At 46.7% G+C, this 16,549-nt stretch overlaps 1 protein-coding gene and 1 pseudogene across 1 annotated transcript; one reads left to right on the top strand and one right to left on the bottom strand.

Moving 5' to 3' along the window:
- Positions 1–240: 240 nt before the first annotated feature.
- On the bottom strand, positions 241–732 carry LOC118655945 (annotated as a pseudogene).
- A 13,506-nt stretch (positions 733–14,238) lies between these two features.
- LOC118671814 (histone H2A.Z) lies at positions 14,239–16,549 on the top strand. The gene is made up of 5 exons (XM_036340678.1): positions 14,239–14,394; positions 14,839–14,916; positions 15,210–15,323; positions 15,687–15,816; positions 16,111–16,549. The coding sequence occupies exons 1-5, from the start codon at positions 14,392–14,394 to the stop codon at positions 16,170–16,172; spliced, it is 387 nt and encodes a 128-aa protein (XP_036196571.1). The 5' UTR covers positions 14,239–14,391; the 3' UTR covers positions 16,173–16,549.

Here is a 16,549-nt window from a genome sequence, read left to right as displayed (position 1 = left end):
CCTTCACTTTATAGGTTGTTTTTTTTTTACAGACAACTGTCTGGTTTTCATTTAATAATCATAAACTTAACTCTGCAATCCAGCTAGACTGGGAAAGGGTAAGGAAATTATGGAACCCAATGAACTGTGGCAAGAACACAAAGACTATAGAACATTCCAAACAAATCATGGTGAAAGGGTGCTCTCCTGAGCTACAGAAGGAATGGTCTGGTGGTTAAGGTAAAACACAAATCAAATGTATTAGAGTTGTCCACAGTCAGCAATGGAGATCTTCTTGCTGATCTTGCTATTCCTGGACCCAAAGCACTCCATGGCTGCCACAATATCCATGCCTTCCTTCACCGGGCCAAAGACCACATACTTGCCATTCATCCACTCAGTCTTGGCAGTGACGATGAAAAACTGGGAACGATTGTGTTGGGTCCAGCATTGGCCAGGACAAGATGCCAGGACCTGTATGTTTCAGGGTGAAGTTTTCATCCTCAAATTTCTGCCCATAGATGGACTTGCCACCTGTGCCATTATGGCGTGTGAAGTCTTCACCCTGGCACATAAATCCTGGAATAATTCTGTGAAAGCAGGAACTTTATAACCAAATCCTTTCTCCCCAGTGCTCAGAGCACGGAAGTTTTCTGCTGTCTTTGGAACTTTGTCTGCAAACAGGTCGAAGGAGACGTGGCCCAAGGACTCACCGTCGATGGCGATGTCGAAGAACACAGTGGGGTTCACCATGGCTGGCCACGGGCAGCTCCGGGGCCACGGCATCTGCAAAGCCCACTTTATAGTGTTAAAGTGAGTTTGACATGTAGGTTATAGTCTTTTCTAGTATCACTGAAAATAAACATTTACCTAGTAAGGTAAAAAAAATTTCAACTACTTACTATTTGAAATCATCTTTATATACAAGTTATCCATGGAAATGGGTGGAGAAAACAGAGGGCTTAGGACCAAGCCCTGGGAAGCTGCCACCTTGAAACTGCTACCTTGAAGTCAGGTAGTGAAGAGGCAATACAAGGGGGGAAGGCAACAGAGGGAGAGAAGGAGCAGCAATGTGGTATCCTGGGAATCAAGAAAAGAGTGTAGGAGCCAAGAGTGCTCATACAGCTGAGAGGCAGAAGGCAGAAGACTGGCCCTGGGGTCTGGCTACATGATAAGAACATTTTTGGAGGCCTGATGGGAATGAAAGCCAGATAGAAGTTGGTTGAAGAGAGGCTTGGAGGTAAAAAATGACAGCCATCTGTGTAGCAAAGCCTTATGAGGAGGTTTTCAGGGAAGGAGGGCGAAGAAAACGTGGCTCCTGGAAGGAAGCCTGTGGGAGGAAGGGGGCTCTGTGTGAGCCACAAGGGCCGCAAAGCAGGAGAAGGTGGGTGCGTATGCAGGAGGGACTACGTTGACATTGGTAGAAAGAGCATTTCTAAGATATGTTTTTTATTGATTTTTAGAGTGAGAGGAAGGGAGAGGGATAGAGAGATAAAAATATCAATGAGAAAGAAACGTCTGCCTCCTGCAGGCCCCCTACAGGGGATCTAGCCCACACCCGGGCATGTGGCTGAACCAGAAATCAAACAATGATTTCTGTTTTTATTTGTTTTGTTTTTGATCAATACTCACCCGAGGATATTTTCCTATTGGTTTTTTTAGAAAGAGTGGGAGGGAGAGGGAGAAACAGAGAGAAACATCAATGTGAGAGAGACACATTGACTGGTTGCCTCCTGCATGCATCTCAACCAGGGCCAGGGAACCTGCAACCGAGATATGTGCCCTTGACCAGAATCAAACCCGGGACCCTTCAGTCTGCGGGCCGATGCTCTGTCCACTGAGCCAACCCCGCTAGGGCTCAAGCAGCGATCTTTTGGTTCCTGGGTCGACACTCAACCATTGAACCACACCAGCCGGGCAGAAAGAGCATTTTTAAAACTCTATTTTTATTGACTCTATTACAAATGTCCCCATCCCCCCCCACACACTTCTTTGCCCACCTCCCTCCAGTCCCACCCCTTTCCCTTGGTCATCACCACCTTGTTATCTGTGTCTCTGGGTTATGGTTAATCCCTTCACCTTCTTTCATCCAGTCCCTCCTACCCCTCCCATCCCCCTCCTCTCTGACATCTGTCAGTCTGTCCAAGAGTATGTTCTCATGAAATAAGATACTTAACTGAGATGAGTGCATGGAGGTGGGTTAGGTAACTGATTCTCAAATTTAGCTGCAGGTTGGAGAACTTTAAATAGCACTCATGCTTAAATCCCACCCCCAGATTCTGATCTACTTGGTATGGTGTGAAGCCAGGGCATTCTGAGTTTCCAAACCTCTGCAGGTGATGCTAATAGCAAATTTTGAGAATAACCAGGTAAGGATTTCGCAGGCTAGATACGGTATAAGGTCTCAGCTACTTGCATAGGTCCAGATTACAGGCTATGTGGAGAACAAAAGAAATACAAGTCATTGCTTGCTTTTGAGGAGCCAAATCTGTAAGCTATTTGGCAAGCTAAAATCTATGCAGGAAATATAAAAATAATTTAGGAGCATTAGCAAGTTTAAGCATATTAATGAAAACAGGGTACAAGCCACATTTGATTATGCAGAATAAGGATCAATTATAAAGATGATGGTTCAGAAAAAAGCTCATTAAAAGAGAGTATTAAGCTACATTTTGAAGATGTGAAGGGTAGAAACTGAAAGATGTTTGAAGGACATTTCAGATAAGGATAGCAACATGAACAAAAGCAGGCGATCAAGAAAAATATGGGGAAAGCACATATTTCTAGGTAACTGAAGGACAGGATGGGAGAGAGAATTTTCACTATATACCTCTTTTTTAACCTTTAAAATACTGAAACATGTAAAAATATAACCTTTTTGAAATTAAATAATAATTGTAATGGAAAAAGATCAATCTGGACTGAAAAACAATTAAAAATAGTGAAAGTGAGGACAAGGAAAAATGGAAAAGCTAGTCGTATTGGGAGTGCTAACCATATCCCCAACAATATAATGTTTTCTCTATCATTTCATCTGAAGAGACAGAATAATAACTTAACTCCATAAGGTCCCACATCACTTAGTGAAATGAGGTTTAGCAGGCATGCGGTGAAAAGCCATCGTGGAGCTGTGTCTTGGTTGAGCTGATCTACTCCTTGTCCTGATGGAAATATGGAGAGTCAGATGAAGTGTGTTTCTTATTGCTGTTTATTAGGAGGCAGGGGGACGCTTTTTGTTTGTTTTTGAAGTACTTTATGGCTCTTACATCATCACTTACTTTGAGGAGATAGTCATGTTCTTTCATGTGACATTTTTTTTCTGAAAAGAGGGTAAAGGAAAAGGTTATTTTTATAATTACATTGAAAGAACAACTTCTCATTAAAGTAGGACGCTTATGTGCCTTATATGATTTAGGGGGAAACTGTGTTGAAGAGCATAAGAAGCATAACAACCTGAGTATCAGCTGCAAACTGAAATTATAAATTACTGAAAACAATCTAAGTCAGTTAATGCTGCCTGTTGCTCCTCAGAATGATACTAAGTTTACCTATAAGTCTTTAAAATATATTTTTATTGATTTCAGAGAGGAAGAGAGAGGGCGAGAAAGATAAGACATCAATGATGAGAGAGAATCATTGATTGGCTGCCTCCTGCATGCCCCCGACTGGAGATCAAGCCTGCAACCTGGGCATGTGCCCTGACAGGGAATCGAACGAACCCTGACCTTCTGGAACATAGGTCGACACTCAACCACTCAGCCACGCAGGCCGGGCGCCTATAAGTTTTTGAAGAGGTGGAGCTGACTAGGTGAAATTAAAATAAACACACACAAAAATCATGATTATTAACGACCAGAGGCCTGGTGCACAGATTCATGCACTGGTGGGGTCCCTGGGCCTGGTCTTTGGGAATCAGGCCAAAACTGGCTCTCTGACATCCCCCGAGGGGTCCCAGATTGTGAGAGGGTGGTTCTTGGGTGATGCCCCTGGAATCGGGCTCCCTCCTCTCTGGTTCTGGGTGGGTCACCCAAGAACCACCACTGCCAAGTCACCGCAGCGCGGAAGCTCCTGTGTTGAGCGTCTGCCCCTGGTGGTCAGTGCGCATCATAGCACTGGCCAGTCGGCTGGTTGGCTGGTAGCTTAGACCAGGGGTCCTCAAACTACGGCCCGCGGGGCCACATGCAAATACAAATATTGTATTTGTTCCTGTTTTGTTGTTTTACTTCAAGATATCTGCAGTGTGCATAGGAATTTGTTCATAGTTTTTTTTAAACTATAGTCCAGCCCTCCAACTGTCTGAGGGACAGTGAACTGGACCCCTGTTTAAAAAGTTTGAGGACCCCTGGCTTAGACTTTTATAGATATAGATAAGGCATAAAACAATAAAACTGAGGCAATTATCTGTATTATGAAATTATTATTTCTTTCCTCTGGTATATTTTAATGGAAAAGTTTGGTATGTTTATTTGACTTATTTTTAAAAATCAATTTAGATAATTTTTCACTTTTATAAAGTGAAAATAATCATATTAAATATTGCCAATATTCATTCTTCATGCTAATATTGTTTATCTTGGTATGATGCTTTAGAGTAGAAAAAGCATCTTGCGTAGTAGCTCATGCAGCCTTTACAATAGTCCTGTTACCATTCCCATGTTGCCCAAGAGAAATGTAATATTCCCAGAGGTTGATTTGACCAATGTCTCTTAGCTGGGAAGTATCAATACCAAGTGCATGTTGTCTGAATTCAATTTTCCTTCCCCACTAATGCTTGATTGTTCCTTATCACTTGTGGTCCGCATTGGCACCCTGTGAACTCGCACAGGTTCCTGCATGTTGTTTTAGTATAACCAAGCCGAAGCCAAGTTAACAACAGAAACACGTATACAGATAAACAGATCTGTTCGAGACAGTTAAACACAACCTGAAACAATAAAGTCTCCTTTACATGGTGAGACCACAGTGGCTGAGAAGCCAACCCTGCTCACTCACATCAGAAATCGGGGTTCCCCTTTATTAAAAACAAAAACAACAACAAGCCATAACTGGTTTGGCTGAGTGGATAGAGAATCGGCCTGCGGACTGAAGGGTCTGGGTTTGATTCTGGTCAAGAGCATGTACCTGGGTTGCGGGCACATCCCCAGTGGGAGGTGTGCAGGAGGCAGCTGATCGATGTTTCTCTCTCATCGATGTTTCTAACTCTCTATCCCTCTCCCGTCCTCTCTGCAAAAAGTCAATAAAATATATTTTTAAAAACACTTTTTTAAGGGCAAACTATGATGCAAAGCATAGTTTTGGCTCCAAACAATGGGCAAACTGCATAACTACAAAGCGAAGTTTACAATTTCTTTCCTCTCCTACATGAAGATGCCATTTATAATAGTTTCTTCACCATTAAGAAACTTTTATTTTCAACTTTTCCTGAAATTTTCAAAAGGTAAATATTCAATTTCAACAATCATCAGTATTTTGACATTTTTTTTTATCTTTCCTGAATCTTTAAAAAATTATGTTTTGTTTTTGGAACATTTTAAACAAATTCCAGAAAAATCACTTCTTTCCCCTAAATATTTTAGTGTTCATCTTTAAAAGTAATAAAATAGCTCGGCCAATGTGTCTCAGCGGTTGCGCATCCAGAGGCTGCCGGGTTCAATTCCCAGGCAGGGCACATGCCCAGGCTGTGGGCTCCATCCTCAGTGTGGGGGGTGCAGGAGGCAGCTGATCAATGATTCTCTCTCATCATTGGTGTTTCTCTCTCTCTCTCTCCACCTCCCTTCCTCTCTGAAATCAATAAAAATATTTTTAAAAAATAAACAAAGGAAGGAATAAACATACAATGGAGAAAAGAAAGCTTCTTCAATAAATGGTGCTGGGAAAATTGGGAAACCACATGCAAAAGACTGAAACTAGACTACTGTTTGTTCCCATGTATAAAAATTAATTCAGAATGAATCAAAGACCTAAATAGAAGACCTGAAACAATAAATTACAAATCTCAGTAAGTCATTCTATAATGAACTGGGGAAAACTCCTTAGAGCAGTAATAATACCTAACAAGATGGCGCTCAGATGTATTGTTAGCTGTATTAGTTAGCTTTCACTAGGTTATTCTGTGCTAACAAACAATTCCCACCCTACACTCACAGCACCACACACAAAAATGAAATTGGGAAAGTAAGGGAATGGAAAAGCCTTTAGATTATTCTCTGAGCCATTTTCATCCAATTGAGGAGACAGGCGAGTCACAGTTACCTACACAGGTTGCAACAGTAGGTGTGGTGGTCATATCTTTTCATATGGTTTTTGCCTTGGGGCTGAGTCTGTGGAGGGACGTGAGCGTATGTTATATGATTTTAGAATCTTGTCTTTTTTTGTGGTGCTTCCCTTTCCTCTTCAGGATGAAGGTAGTATCTGGAATCCCTCTAATATTAAGAATGCTGCATGGAATTTCAAACTTACAGAATTTAGCCACCAGGCTCTCTTGTAACACTGGGCATAAGGAATTTATACAACGACCAAGAGTGTTGACAAAATCAGATTTAGTCACAGACTCTATGGCAATATCATCTTTGATAAACAGAAGAGAGTAGTAAAAATAAAAAATAGATTACTATTTCTTAGTCAGAGCTGGCAATACACATGTGGAAACGTTCTCAACATCACCTTGTTAGATGTTAGGGTTACAGGAAGTTTTCTAGTTTGATCCGAAATCATTATGCCTAGTGAGACACTACACTTTACTTCTCTGGGTCTTTTTTTTTTTTTTTTGCCTGCTCTTCATCTTTCAGTTGTATTCACTCTTTTCCTTAGAATTCTCATCTATGGTGTTATTAAACAAGGGGGGCATTAGGCTGAGGTGGCTCTAATGCTGTGGGCCTATGGAAGCAAACCAAAATTTAAGGTTACAAAAGCAAAACCACAGGACAACCAATGACCAACAGCCAACCAGGCTTTAAGCTAATAGTCAATCAAATAATGTCCATGCTGCCCTAACCGGTTTGGCTCAGTGGATAGAGCGTCGGCCTGTGGACTGAAGGGTCCCAGGTTCGATTCCGGTCAAGGGCATGTACCTTGGTTGTGGGAACATCCCCAATAGGAGATGTGCAGGAGGCAGCTGATGGATGTTCCTCTCTCATTGATGTTTCTAACTCTCTATCCTTCTCCTTTCCTCTCTGTGAAAAATCAATAAAATATATTTAAAATAAAAATGTCCTTGCTTTGCTTCCATACCATCTACACTAATAAAAGAGAAACATGGTAATTGGCGTATGACCGCTACCCTTTTCATTGGCTAATCAGCGAGTTATGCAAATTAACTGCCAGCCAAGATGGCGGCCGGCAGCCAGGCAGCTTGAAACTAACATGAGGCTTGCTTGCCTCAGTGACGGAGGAAACCAACGTTCCTGCTGCAGGCCTCTGAGCGGGCAGTTTAAGAAACATTGTAACAAATACCGCCAGACTTCAGCCAGCAGATTCACAACATTGTAAGCAAAGGCCAGAAACCTACTTTCAGGCCTAAGAGCTGGAGTCAAGCCTCAAGCTAAAGCTGGCCCAGAATAAAATTAAAAAAAGGAGCAGTTGGGAACTTCAGTCACTCCCAGCCTGAAAACAGCCCTCAGCCCCTCACCCAGACTGGCCAGGCACCCCAGTGGGGACCCACACCCTGAAGGGTGTGTGACCAACTGCAAACAGCCATCATCCCCTCACCCAGGCTGGCCAGGCACCCCAGTGGGGACCCCCACCCTGATCCAGGACACCCTTCAGGGCAAACCAGCCGGCCCCACCCATGCACCAGGCTTCTACCCTATATAGTAAAAGGGCAATATGCCTCCTGGCACCGGGATCAGCGTGACAGGGGGCAGCGCCCAAACCCCCTGATCGCCCTGCGGCTCTGTGTGTGACAGGGGGCGGGGCCACAACCTCCCTATCCATCCTGCTCTGTTCGTGACAGGGGAAGGCGCTCCAACCCCCTGAGCAGCCCTGCTCTATGCCTGATAGGGGGGAGCTCCCCAACCCCCCCACCCCCCGACGGGCCCTGCTCTGTGTGTGACGGGTAGAGCCATAACCTCCCCATCGGCCCTGCCCTGAGTGTGAGAGTGGCGGTGCCCCAACCCCCTGATTGGCCCTGCTCTGTGGGTGATAGAGGGCGGTGCCCCAACCCCCTGATGGGCCCTGCTCTGTGTGTGACAGGGGGCCGCGCCCCAACCCCATGATTGGCCCTGCTCTGTGCGTGACAGGGTACAGAGCCCCAATCCCCCTGATGGGCCCTGCTCTGTGAGTGACAGGGTACAGAGCCCCAATCCCCCTGATGGGCCCTGCTCTGTGCATGACAGGGGGTGGCGCCGCAACTTCCCCATCGACCCTGCCTTGAGTGTGACAGGGGATGGTGCCCCAACCCCCCAATCGGCCCTACCCTGAGCGTGACTGAGGGTGGCATCACAACCTCCCAATCGCCCTGCTCTGTGCATGATGGGGCGGCGCCCCAACTCCCCAGTCGGCCCTGCTCTGAGCCCGACCAGAGGCTGCACCTAGGGATTGGGCCTGCTCTCTGCCACCCGGGAGCAGGCCTAAGCCAGCAGGTCGTTATCTCCCGAGGGATCCCACACTGCGAGAGGGCACAGGCCGGGCTGAGGGACACCCCTCCCCCCCGAGGGCACAAATTTTTGTGCACCGGGCCTCTAGTCCCCTATAATAAAAGTGTAATATGCAAATCGACCAAACAGCAAAATGACCAGTCGCTATGAAATGCACTGACCACCAGGGGGCAGATGCTCAATGCAGGAGCTGTTCCCTGGTGGTCAGTGTGCTCCCACAGAGGCGGCACCGCTCAGCCAGAAGCCCGGCTGATGGCTGGTGAGCAGTTGTGGGAGCTTCTCTTGCCTCTGCTACAGGCAGGTGGTAAGGAGCAAAGGGTCTGGGACTGCAAGAGCCCCAGACTGCAAGAGGGATGTCTGACTGACAGCAAGGCGGACATCCCCCGAGGGGTCCCAGACTGTGAGAGGGTGCAGGCCGGGCTGAGGGACCCCCCGACCAGTGCACAAATCTCATGCACCGGGCCTCTAGTCTATGTATAAGTCTCTTCCCCAGCTCCCATCAGCAGAGCACTCCAGTTTGGCACTGCCTGATTGGGATCAGTGGTTACTCAAAGAAACTCTTAAACTTTTTAATATCCCTCAGTTTATCTTTTAATAATTCTGACATCATCACTTTGTTAGGGATACTCCTTCAGATATATCTTTGAAACACTTTCCTTTCTTAAACTCCTGACCTTATTGCCAATGTACCTACGAGAAAATTCCACTTGAATTTCTATAATGTCAACTTACAGTAAATATTTCATGATTTACCTCTTCCTCTTTCTTCTTCCCCCATCAATCCACATTTACCCTCTTGGTTTTCCTATTTCTATAGATACTATGTTATACCTTAGATCATGAATGTAAAAAAACTGGGTATTTTCTTTGTTGCAATCATTTACTTACCCATGTCCACTCTCTATGCCTTCCTAAATGTCATACCCAGTCAGTTACCAAATATCAGTGATTCTTCCTTCAAGGTGTTTTATATCCTTCTCTTGGTTTCATCATTACACTGGTTTCAGGCTTTATACCCAAATGGCATACACCATTTTTACCAGCCTCCCGAATATTTTCTCTGTTCTGATTTGCATCATACCTGATGCTATATTAGTATCCTAAAATTGAGGATCACTGCATTTTCCCCTTCTCAGGAATATTAGTTGGTTTCTTAGTCCCTCAGGGTAAAGTCTGCTATCTTTCTCCAAGTATTTAGGGTGTTGACTTACTGTGATGGTTAAGATTGGGTTCAGCTGCAAGTGACAGATAATCCTATATAATAAAAGGGTAATATGCAAATTGACCCTAACAGCAGAACGACCAGAACGACCGCTGGACCAGTCACTATGAGGCGCACTGTCCACCTCTTGGTCTCTTCCCCTGGCCGGCAGGCTCCGATCACCTGATGGCTACCCGCGGCAGGGGCGAGGCCAGTGAGTGGGCAGGAACAGCCAACCTATTGGTCCCTTCCCCTGGCCATTAGGCACTGATCACCCGATGGCAAACGGGAAACCAGGCATGGGTAGTGGTGGGGGGCGGGGCCAGCTTTGGGCAACTGGGGAAGATGGCCCTGATCACAGGCCAGGCCTAGGGACCCTACCTGTGCATGGATTTCATGCACCGGGCCTCTAGTCCAAAATAAAAGTGGTTCAAATGAAATAGATGTAAAACTTCAGAGAGATCTAGGGTAGGTTTGATATTCTATAGTATCAAAGATGCTTGATCCTTCTATCTTGTTATTCCTTTGTGTGTGGCCTACATTCCCAATGTCATTTCTTGTCAGCAAGTACCTACCACTGCTGCTTACACTCTTTAGTCAAAACTTAACTCCATGGCTAAATGTACTTATATTCTGATGACCAAGTGTCCCACTAAAAATTAGAAGTTCTATTACTGAGGGAAATGGGAAAATAGACATAAGGTTCTAACCAGGAATCTCTGCCACACCTACCTTCTAGCAGCATCTTCCTTAAACCAACCTGCCATTCTAGACAAACTCTCCCCTAGTCCATTTAAACATAAATTCTCCCAAACACTCCAACCCCCAGCTGTCTCTGTCCATTAAACTAGAGGAACAGTCTATTTGGTAGCCAATCAGGTACTTATTTTGTAACAGCCCTTATTAATGTGGTCATTTTTAAACTTTATCTTTACTGTTGACAGTATTACAGAGGTCCCCCTCCCTTCCCCCATTGACTCCCTCCACCCCACTCCTGCCCCCCAATAATGTGGTCTTAATAATTAAAGCATTGTTTAAACTTTCCTCTTTGTCTAATCCTCTCAGCCAGTCTGTATAAAAGTATAACGTCTCACATATGTACGTACAGTACATAATACTTGATCATGATAACAAACAACTATGTTACTGGATTATGTATTTAATATACATTGTATCATTATTTTAGAGTGTGCTTTTTTTACTTATGAAAAAACTCTGCTGTCAAACAGTATGCCCTGTTACACCGACAGCAGCCTCATACATCTCATGTTTAATCCCACTCTTCATTACATCATTTTCTCTTGTGCTTGATTTAAGCTCCTGTTGTTTTGTAGGCTACACTGTATAGCCAAGCTATGTAGCAGGCTATACAATGCGGATTTGTGTACATGCGCTCTGTGATCTTTGCACAGTGACGAAACCCCCAAAGAAGCATTTCTCAGAACACATCCTTGTAAGCAGCATATGGCTGTATTAAGGAGCTAGTTGGGCATGACACTGAACAATAAGAATTACATAGCTCTGGTTCTCTATATATTATATACATGTATTAGCATAAATGCAAGTACAGGAGAGATAAGCCAAGAACATTAACATATTTTCCCCTTACCTTTTCAGAGCAGCAAAGAAAGTAATCTTACAACTGCCATGAAAAGTCGAGAAACTGATACTGTCCTTTTCTTCAAAGGAAAACTTTTCAGTGTATTAAATCAATTTGGGATTTTAGTTTGTATGTTGGATGACTTGGTCATGTTTACTTTGGACAGGTTTCAGGCTTGCTGCTTTCATGTCAAAGGAAGACAATGTAGTAAATATGAAAAAAGATTTAGGAATTGGATACTTTATTTTATTTTTTTTAAAATATATTTTATTGATTTTTTACAGAGAGGAAGGGAGACGGATAGTTAGAAACATCGATGAGAGAGAAACATCCATCAGCTGCCTCCTGCACACCCCCTACTGGGGATGTGCCCGCAACCAAGGTACATGCCCTTGACCAGAATCGAACCTGGGACCCTTCAGTCCCCAGGCCGATGCTCTAGCCACTGAGCCAAACTGGTCAGGGCTTGGATACTTTATTTTATCCCAGTATCCAATGCATAGTAAGATAATAGCGATTATCAAGGAGTACTTATTATGTGGCAAAATATGCTAGAGTGTACACTGCATAACTCTCCTCAACAACCGCATGAACATAGATGTGACTATACTCCTTTTGCAGAAGAGGAACTAGAAGCTCCAAAAGGTTATTAACTAAGCTGACACAATGAAAAGGAAGCAGAGCAGAATTCACATCTACCTGCTTCTGAGCTCATCCCCTTAACTACTAATCAGGGAGGCAACAGTGAATTCCTTTAGTCTGGCTTCATAATAAAGAGTACATCTATCTATATAATAAAAGCCTAAGTGACTGTTAAGGCAGAACGACCAGAACGACTGGTTGCTGTGATGCACACTGACCACCAGGAGGCAGACGCTCAACGCAGGAGCTGCCCCCTGGTGGTCAGCGTGCTCCCACAGGGGGAGCGCTGCTCAGCCAGAGCTGGGCTCATGGTTGGTGAGCCCAGCGGTGGTGGCGGGAGCCTCTCTTACCTCCACAGCAGTGCTAGGGAGCAGTGAGCTGAGCGGTAAGGAGCAGTGAGCAGGTGGGTGGTAAGGTACCAGACTGTGAGGGATCAGGCCTAAGCTGGCAGTCGGACATCCTCGAGGGGTCCTGGACTGTGAGAGGGCACAGGCAAGGCTGAGGGGAACCCCCCCCCCCACCAGTACACAAATTTTGTGCACCAGGCCTCTAATATATATATATATATATAAAAGCCTAAGTGACCGTTATGACCAAATGACCAGAACAACTGGTCGACCAGCCGCTATGACATGCAATGACCACCAGAGGGCAGATGCTCAACACAGGAGCTGCCTCCTGGTTGTCAGTGCGCTCCCACAGACAACCTCCCGCCCCCACCACCACCACCATTACCTCCCCATCAGGGCCATGGCAGGGGGTTCACATTGAACCCCAGTCCAAAGTACTTAAAACTACTTTTTCGCCCAGCTGGCATGGCTCAGTGGTTAAGCATCAATCTATGAACCAGGAGGTCATGGTTGGATTCTGGGTCAGGGCACATGCCCAGTTGCAAGCTTGATCCCCAGTGGAGGACATGCAGGAGGCAGCTGATCAATTATTCTCTCATCGTTGATGTTTCTCTCTCTCTCTCCCTCTAGCTTCCTCTCTGAAATCAATAACAATATATTTTAAAAAATGAAAGAGTACTTTTCCATAAAGTTTCTTCTTGTCAGAAATATGTTAAATGTAATACACTTATACACTATTAAGCATTACAAATGTGAAAGATTAGATCACTACTATCTCCAAGCAGCTGGGGATATACACGGGTGTTATTAATCTATTAGCTGGAAGACTACTATGATAGTACTGTGCATACAGTACAATTTTTTTAAACCCACCATTTTCAGTTGATTACATAGACCATCTGTAACTGCCTGTGAATCATGTTAGGAGTTATCCAATGACATTTATGTAACACTTGTCATGTACCAAAATGCGCAGTCTAGAAAAATGGACACGTAATAGCTTTAAGGTTCCAGTAAATCAACTTTAGACACCAGATTATAGGTGCAACGCACTGATGTGTAGTCTCCAGGTGAATATAGTTTATGATCTGATTACAGAAAATAATTGCACCTCGCTCCAAGCCCTCCGTGCACAGACCAAAAGGTCTTTTGCACCCAGCGAGGCGACTTGGCCACCACACCATTTGTTCCCGTGCAATTACCCCGTGGGGAGTTTCAAAAGTGGTGAGAAGGGAAGCGGTGGGAGACACCGCTGCAAAGGACGTGCGGGCACAGGGTCATGATCAGCCGGTGGCTGGGGATTCGCCGGCCGCGGTGAAGTAACGCAAAATCCTCAGCGAGGCTGTGGCTCGCGGAGGAGACGGGACGCATTAGCGCCATCTGTCAAACCTAAGGGATGGACGACAGGAGGGTGGGGAGGAGGGTGCCCCGGAAGGAGGATATCTGCCAGCGGGTCTCAGCCCACGCAGCGCTGGGGTGTGCGGGGCGGGGAACCGGAAGGAGGACGCGTGAGACCCGGAGGCAACTTCACGCGGTCGCCAGGACCCGGCTGGGCCACCAGGGGGCGCCCCTGCGTGCTCCTCCCCCAGGCCTCCCAGCTCCTCCTCCAGACACGTGACCACCACCGTAGGCTGTCCTCGCTCCCGCGGCGCAGCTCGCTCTGTTTCTGCCTCCCGCCGCGGTGCCCTTCTTCTCCCCGGTTCCCATCCCTCCCTTCTCCCCCCTCCTTCCCCACGTCCCAATAGCGGCTCGAGCTGCGAAGCGCCCGCCCCTCCAGTCTCCTCTGCGCTTGCTCATTGGCTGAAGCCTCAAGGACGCGTCCCGGGGGCGGGAGGCAGCCATTGGTGGGCTGAGCCATCCGAGTTCCCGGATGAGGGAACATTCTGCCGCCGTATAAAGGGAGCGGGGAAGGCGGGAGACAGCGCAGTTTGAATCGCGGTGCGAGGGAGTCGGCGCTGGGATCTCGCTGGGTGTCTGGCTCCTCCTTTCTCTGCCCTGCTCGCTTGAGCTTCAGCAGAAATCGACATGGTAAACTTCGCAGGGGCTCTCGCGGGCTCCTACCGGAGGGGAAAGCCCGCAACCCACAGAGAGGGGGGTGAAGCGGCGGCGGTTGGGAGCTCGCGGAGACGGCATTGGGGAGCGCGGGGGGGGGGGGCGATCTGTCGGTGGCGAGCTGGCCGCCTCCGATCTCGCCGCGGGCGGCGGCGGTTGAGTGGCGCGCGCGGCACCGCTGGGGACCGGCGGGCGCGGACGGACGGACGGACGGACTGGGGCGCGCGGCCGCGGCGGGCGGGCGCGCAGCGGGGGGCGTGCAGGCGGGATCGCCCCGGCGGCGCGCGGCGGGCCGGGGACCCTGGCGGGGCGCGGGGGCGCGCTCGGGCCGCGCCGCGCCACGGTGGGGGAGGGGCGCGCCGCCCCAGTAATCCTATCTTCTGCGTTCCTCCTCCGCTCGCGGGCGTGTGCGCGCCGTAGGCTGGCGGTAAGGCTGGGAAAGACTCCGGAAAGGCCAAGACAAAGGCGGTTTCCCGCTCGCAGAGAGCCGGCTTGCAGGTCAGTAGTGGTGGTTGGGTGCAGCCGGGGGATCGTGGCGTCTTCCTTACCCTTTGCTTGTCTGTCATTTGCTCTCGATGAGCGTTTTCGTCTTTGCGTGGGTGATGCGGTGTCGCGATTTGTTTTGCCGATTCGATCAATATCGGGGCGGGGGGGGGCGATCACGTGTGTGGATACGGGGGGGGGGGTTTGCCCCTCGCTGCACCAGCGTCCTTGCTCCTAGCTTTGGCGCGCGTCTGATTGTGTCATCTTTGATTCATATCTTTGTGCATTTGTTTTTGCTTAAAATTAAGTTTCCGGTGGGCCGTATTCATCGACACCTGAAATCTAGGACGACCAGCCATGGACGTGTAGGCGCGACCGCTGCTGTGTACAGCGCAGCCATTCTGGAGTACCTCACCGCAGAGGTAAAGGGGTGCACGCCTGTAATCTGGGAATGGTTTGCGGGGGGGGGGGGGGGGGAAGAGCGGGCGGTAGGTGGCGAGAGGGAAGGAGGAAAGTGATGCAAGAAAACTCCCAGGCCCCGAACGCGGCGAGAAGCCTCTGGGAACGCTAGAGGGAGCTGATAGTCATTGAGCGATCCTGCTGAGCTTGAGCTGCTCTGGGAAATAAAATTGCGTGCCCCCTTTTTATAGCTTATGCCATTTTGACATTCAGGTAGGGGAGGGGAGGGAGGCAATTGCTAGATGTATGTTCATGAATGTTTGTTCTGCTCTGGATCTTGGCCTAAAGAAAAGCTGGAAGAAAATTGATGAGTCTTTGCCTTCTAGGTACTTGAATTGGCAGGCAATGCATCAAAAGACTTAAAGGTAAAGCGTATTACCCCTCGTCATTTGCAACTTGCTATTCGTGGAGATGAAGAATTGGATTCTCTCATCAAGGCTACAATTGCTGGTGGTGGTATGTGAATACTAAAATTTCACTTCGAATTCCTTTAGAGGAAATAATTCGTAGCTTTTTAAACATTCCCATTAGTAGTTTTTAATCTAAAGGAGGACACCTGAGCAGAAGTTCACTGATAACGCAGTGTCAGTGAATATCAATGTATGGAATAGCTTAATGAGTTTTTGCTTTGTATACTTGGATTTCACATTTAAAGACATCTGCCAAGTTGAACAACTGTTCTGGTTTAAATATAGTGTGATTTTTTAAATGTGTATTAAAAACTAGAATTAATCCTTGTCCCTCTCCTAGGTGTTATTCCACACATCCACAAATCTCTGATTGGGAAGAAAGGACAACAGAAGACTGTCTAAAGGATGCCTGGATTTCTTATTATCTCAGGACTCTAAATACTCTAACAGCTGTCCAGTGTTGGTGATTCCAGTGGACTGTATCTCTGTGAAAAACACAATTTTGCCTTTTTGTAATTCTATTTGAGCAAGTTGGAAGTTTAATTAGCTTTCCAACCAACCAAATTTCTGCATTCGAGTCTTAACCATATTTAAGTGTTACTGTGGCTTCAAAGAAGCTATTGATTCTGAAGTAGTGGGTTTTGATTGAGTTGACTGTTTTTAAAAAACTGTTTGGATTTTAATTGTGATGCAGAAGTTATAGTAACAAACATTTGGTTTTGTACAGACATTATTTCCACTCCGGTGGATAAGCTCAATAAAGGTCATATCCCAAACTA

This window comes from Myotis myotis, unplaced genomic scaffold, assembly GCF_014108235.1.
Source record: "Myotis myotis isolate mMyoMyo1 unplaced genomic scaffold, mMyoMyo1.p scaffold_m19_p_1, whole genome shotgun sequence".
Classification (NCBI taxonomy): Eukaryota; Metazoa; Chordata; class Mammalia; order Chiroptera; family Vespertilionidae; genus Myotis; species Myotis myotis.
This window is presented reverse-complemented; position numbering and strand designations above follow the sequence as displayed.

Bases quoted from the DNA above. Each gene is read 5' to 3' on its own strand.
- LOC118671814 (XM_036340678.1), top strand. The intron at 14,917-15,209 runs GTCAGTAGTGGT...CTTAAAATTAAG, and splicing joins CGCAGAGAGCCGGCTTGCAG to TTTCCGGTGGGCCGTATTCA. The intron at 15,817-16,110 runs GTATGTGAATAC...TCCCTCTCCTAG, and splicing joins GGCTACAATTGCTGGTGGTG to GTGTTATTCCACACATCCAC.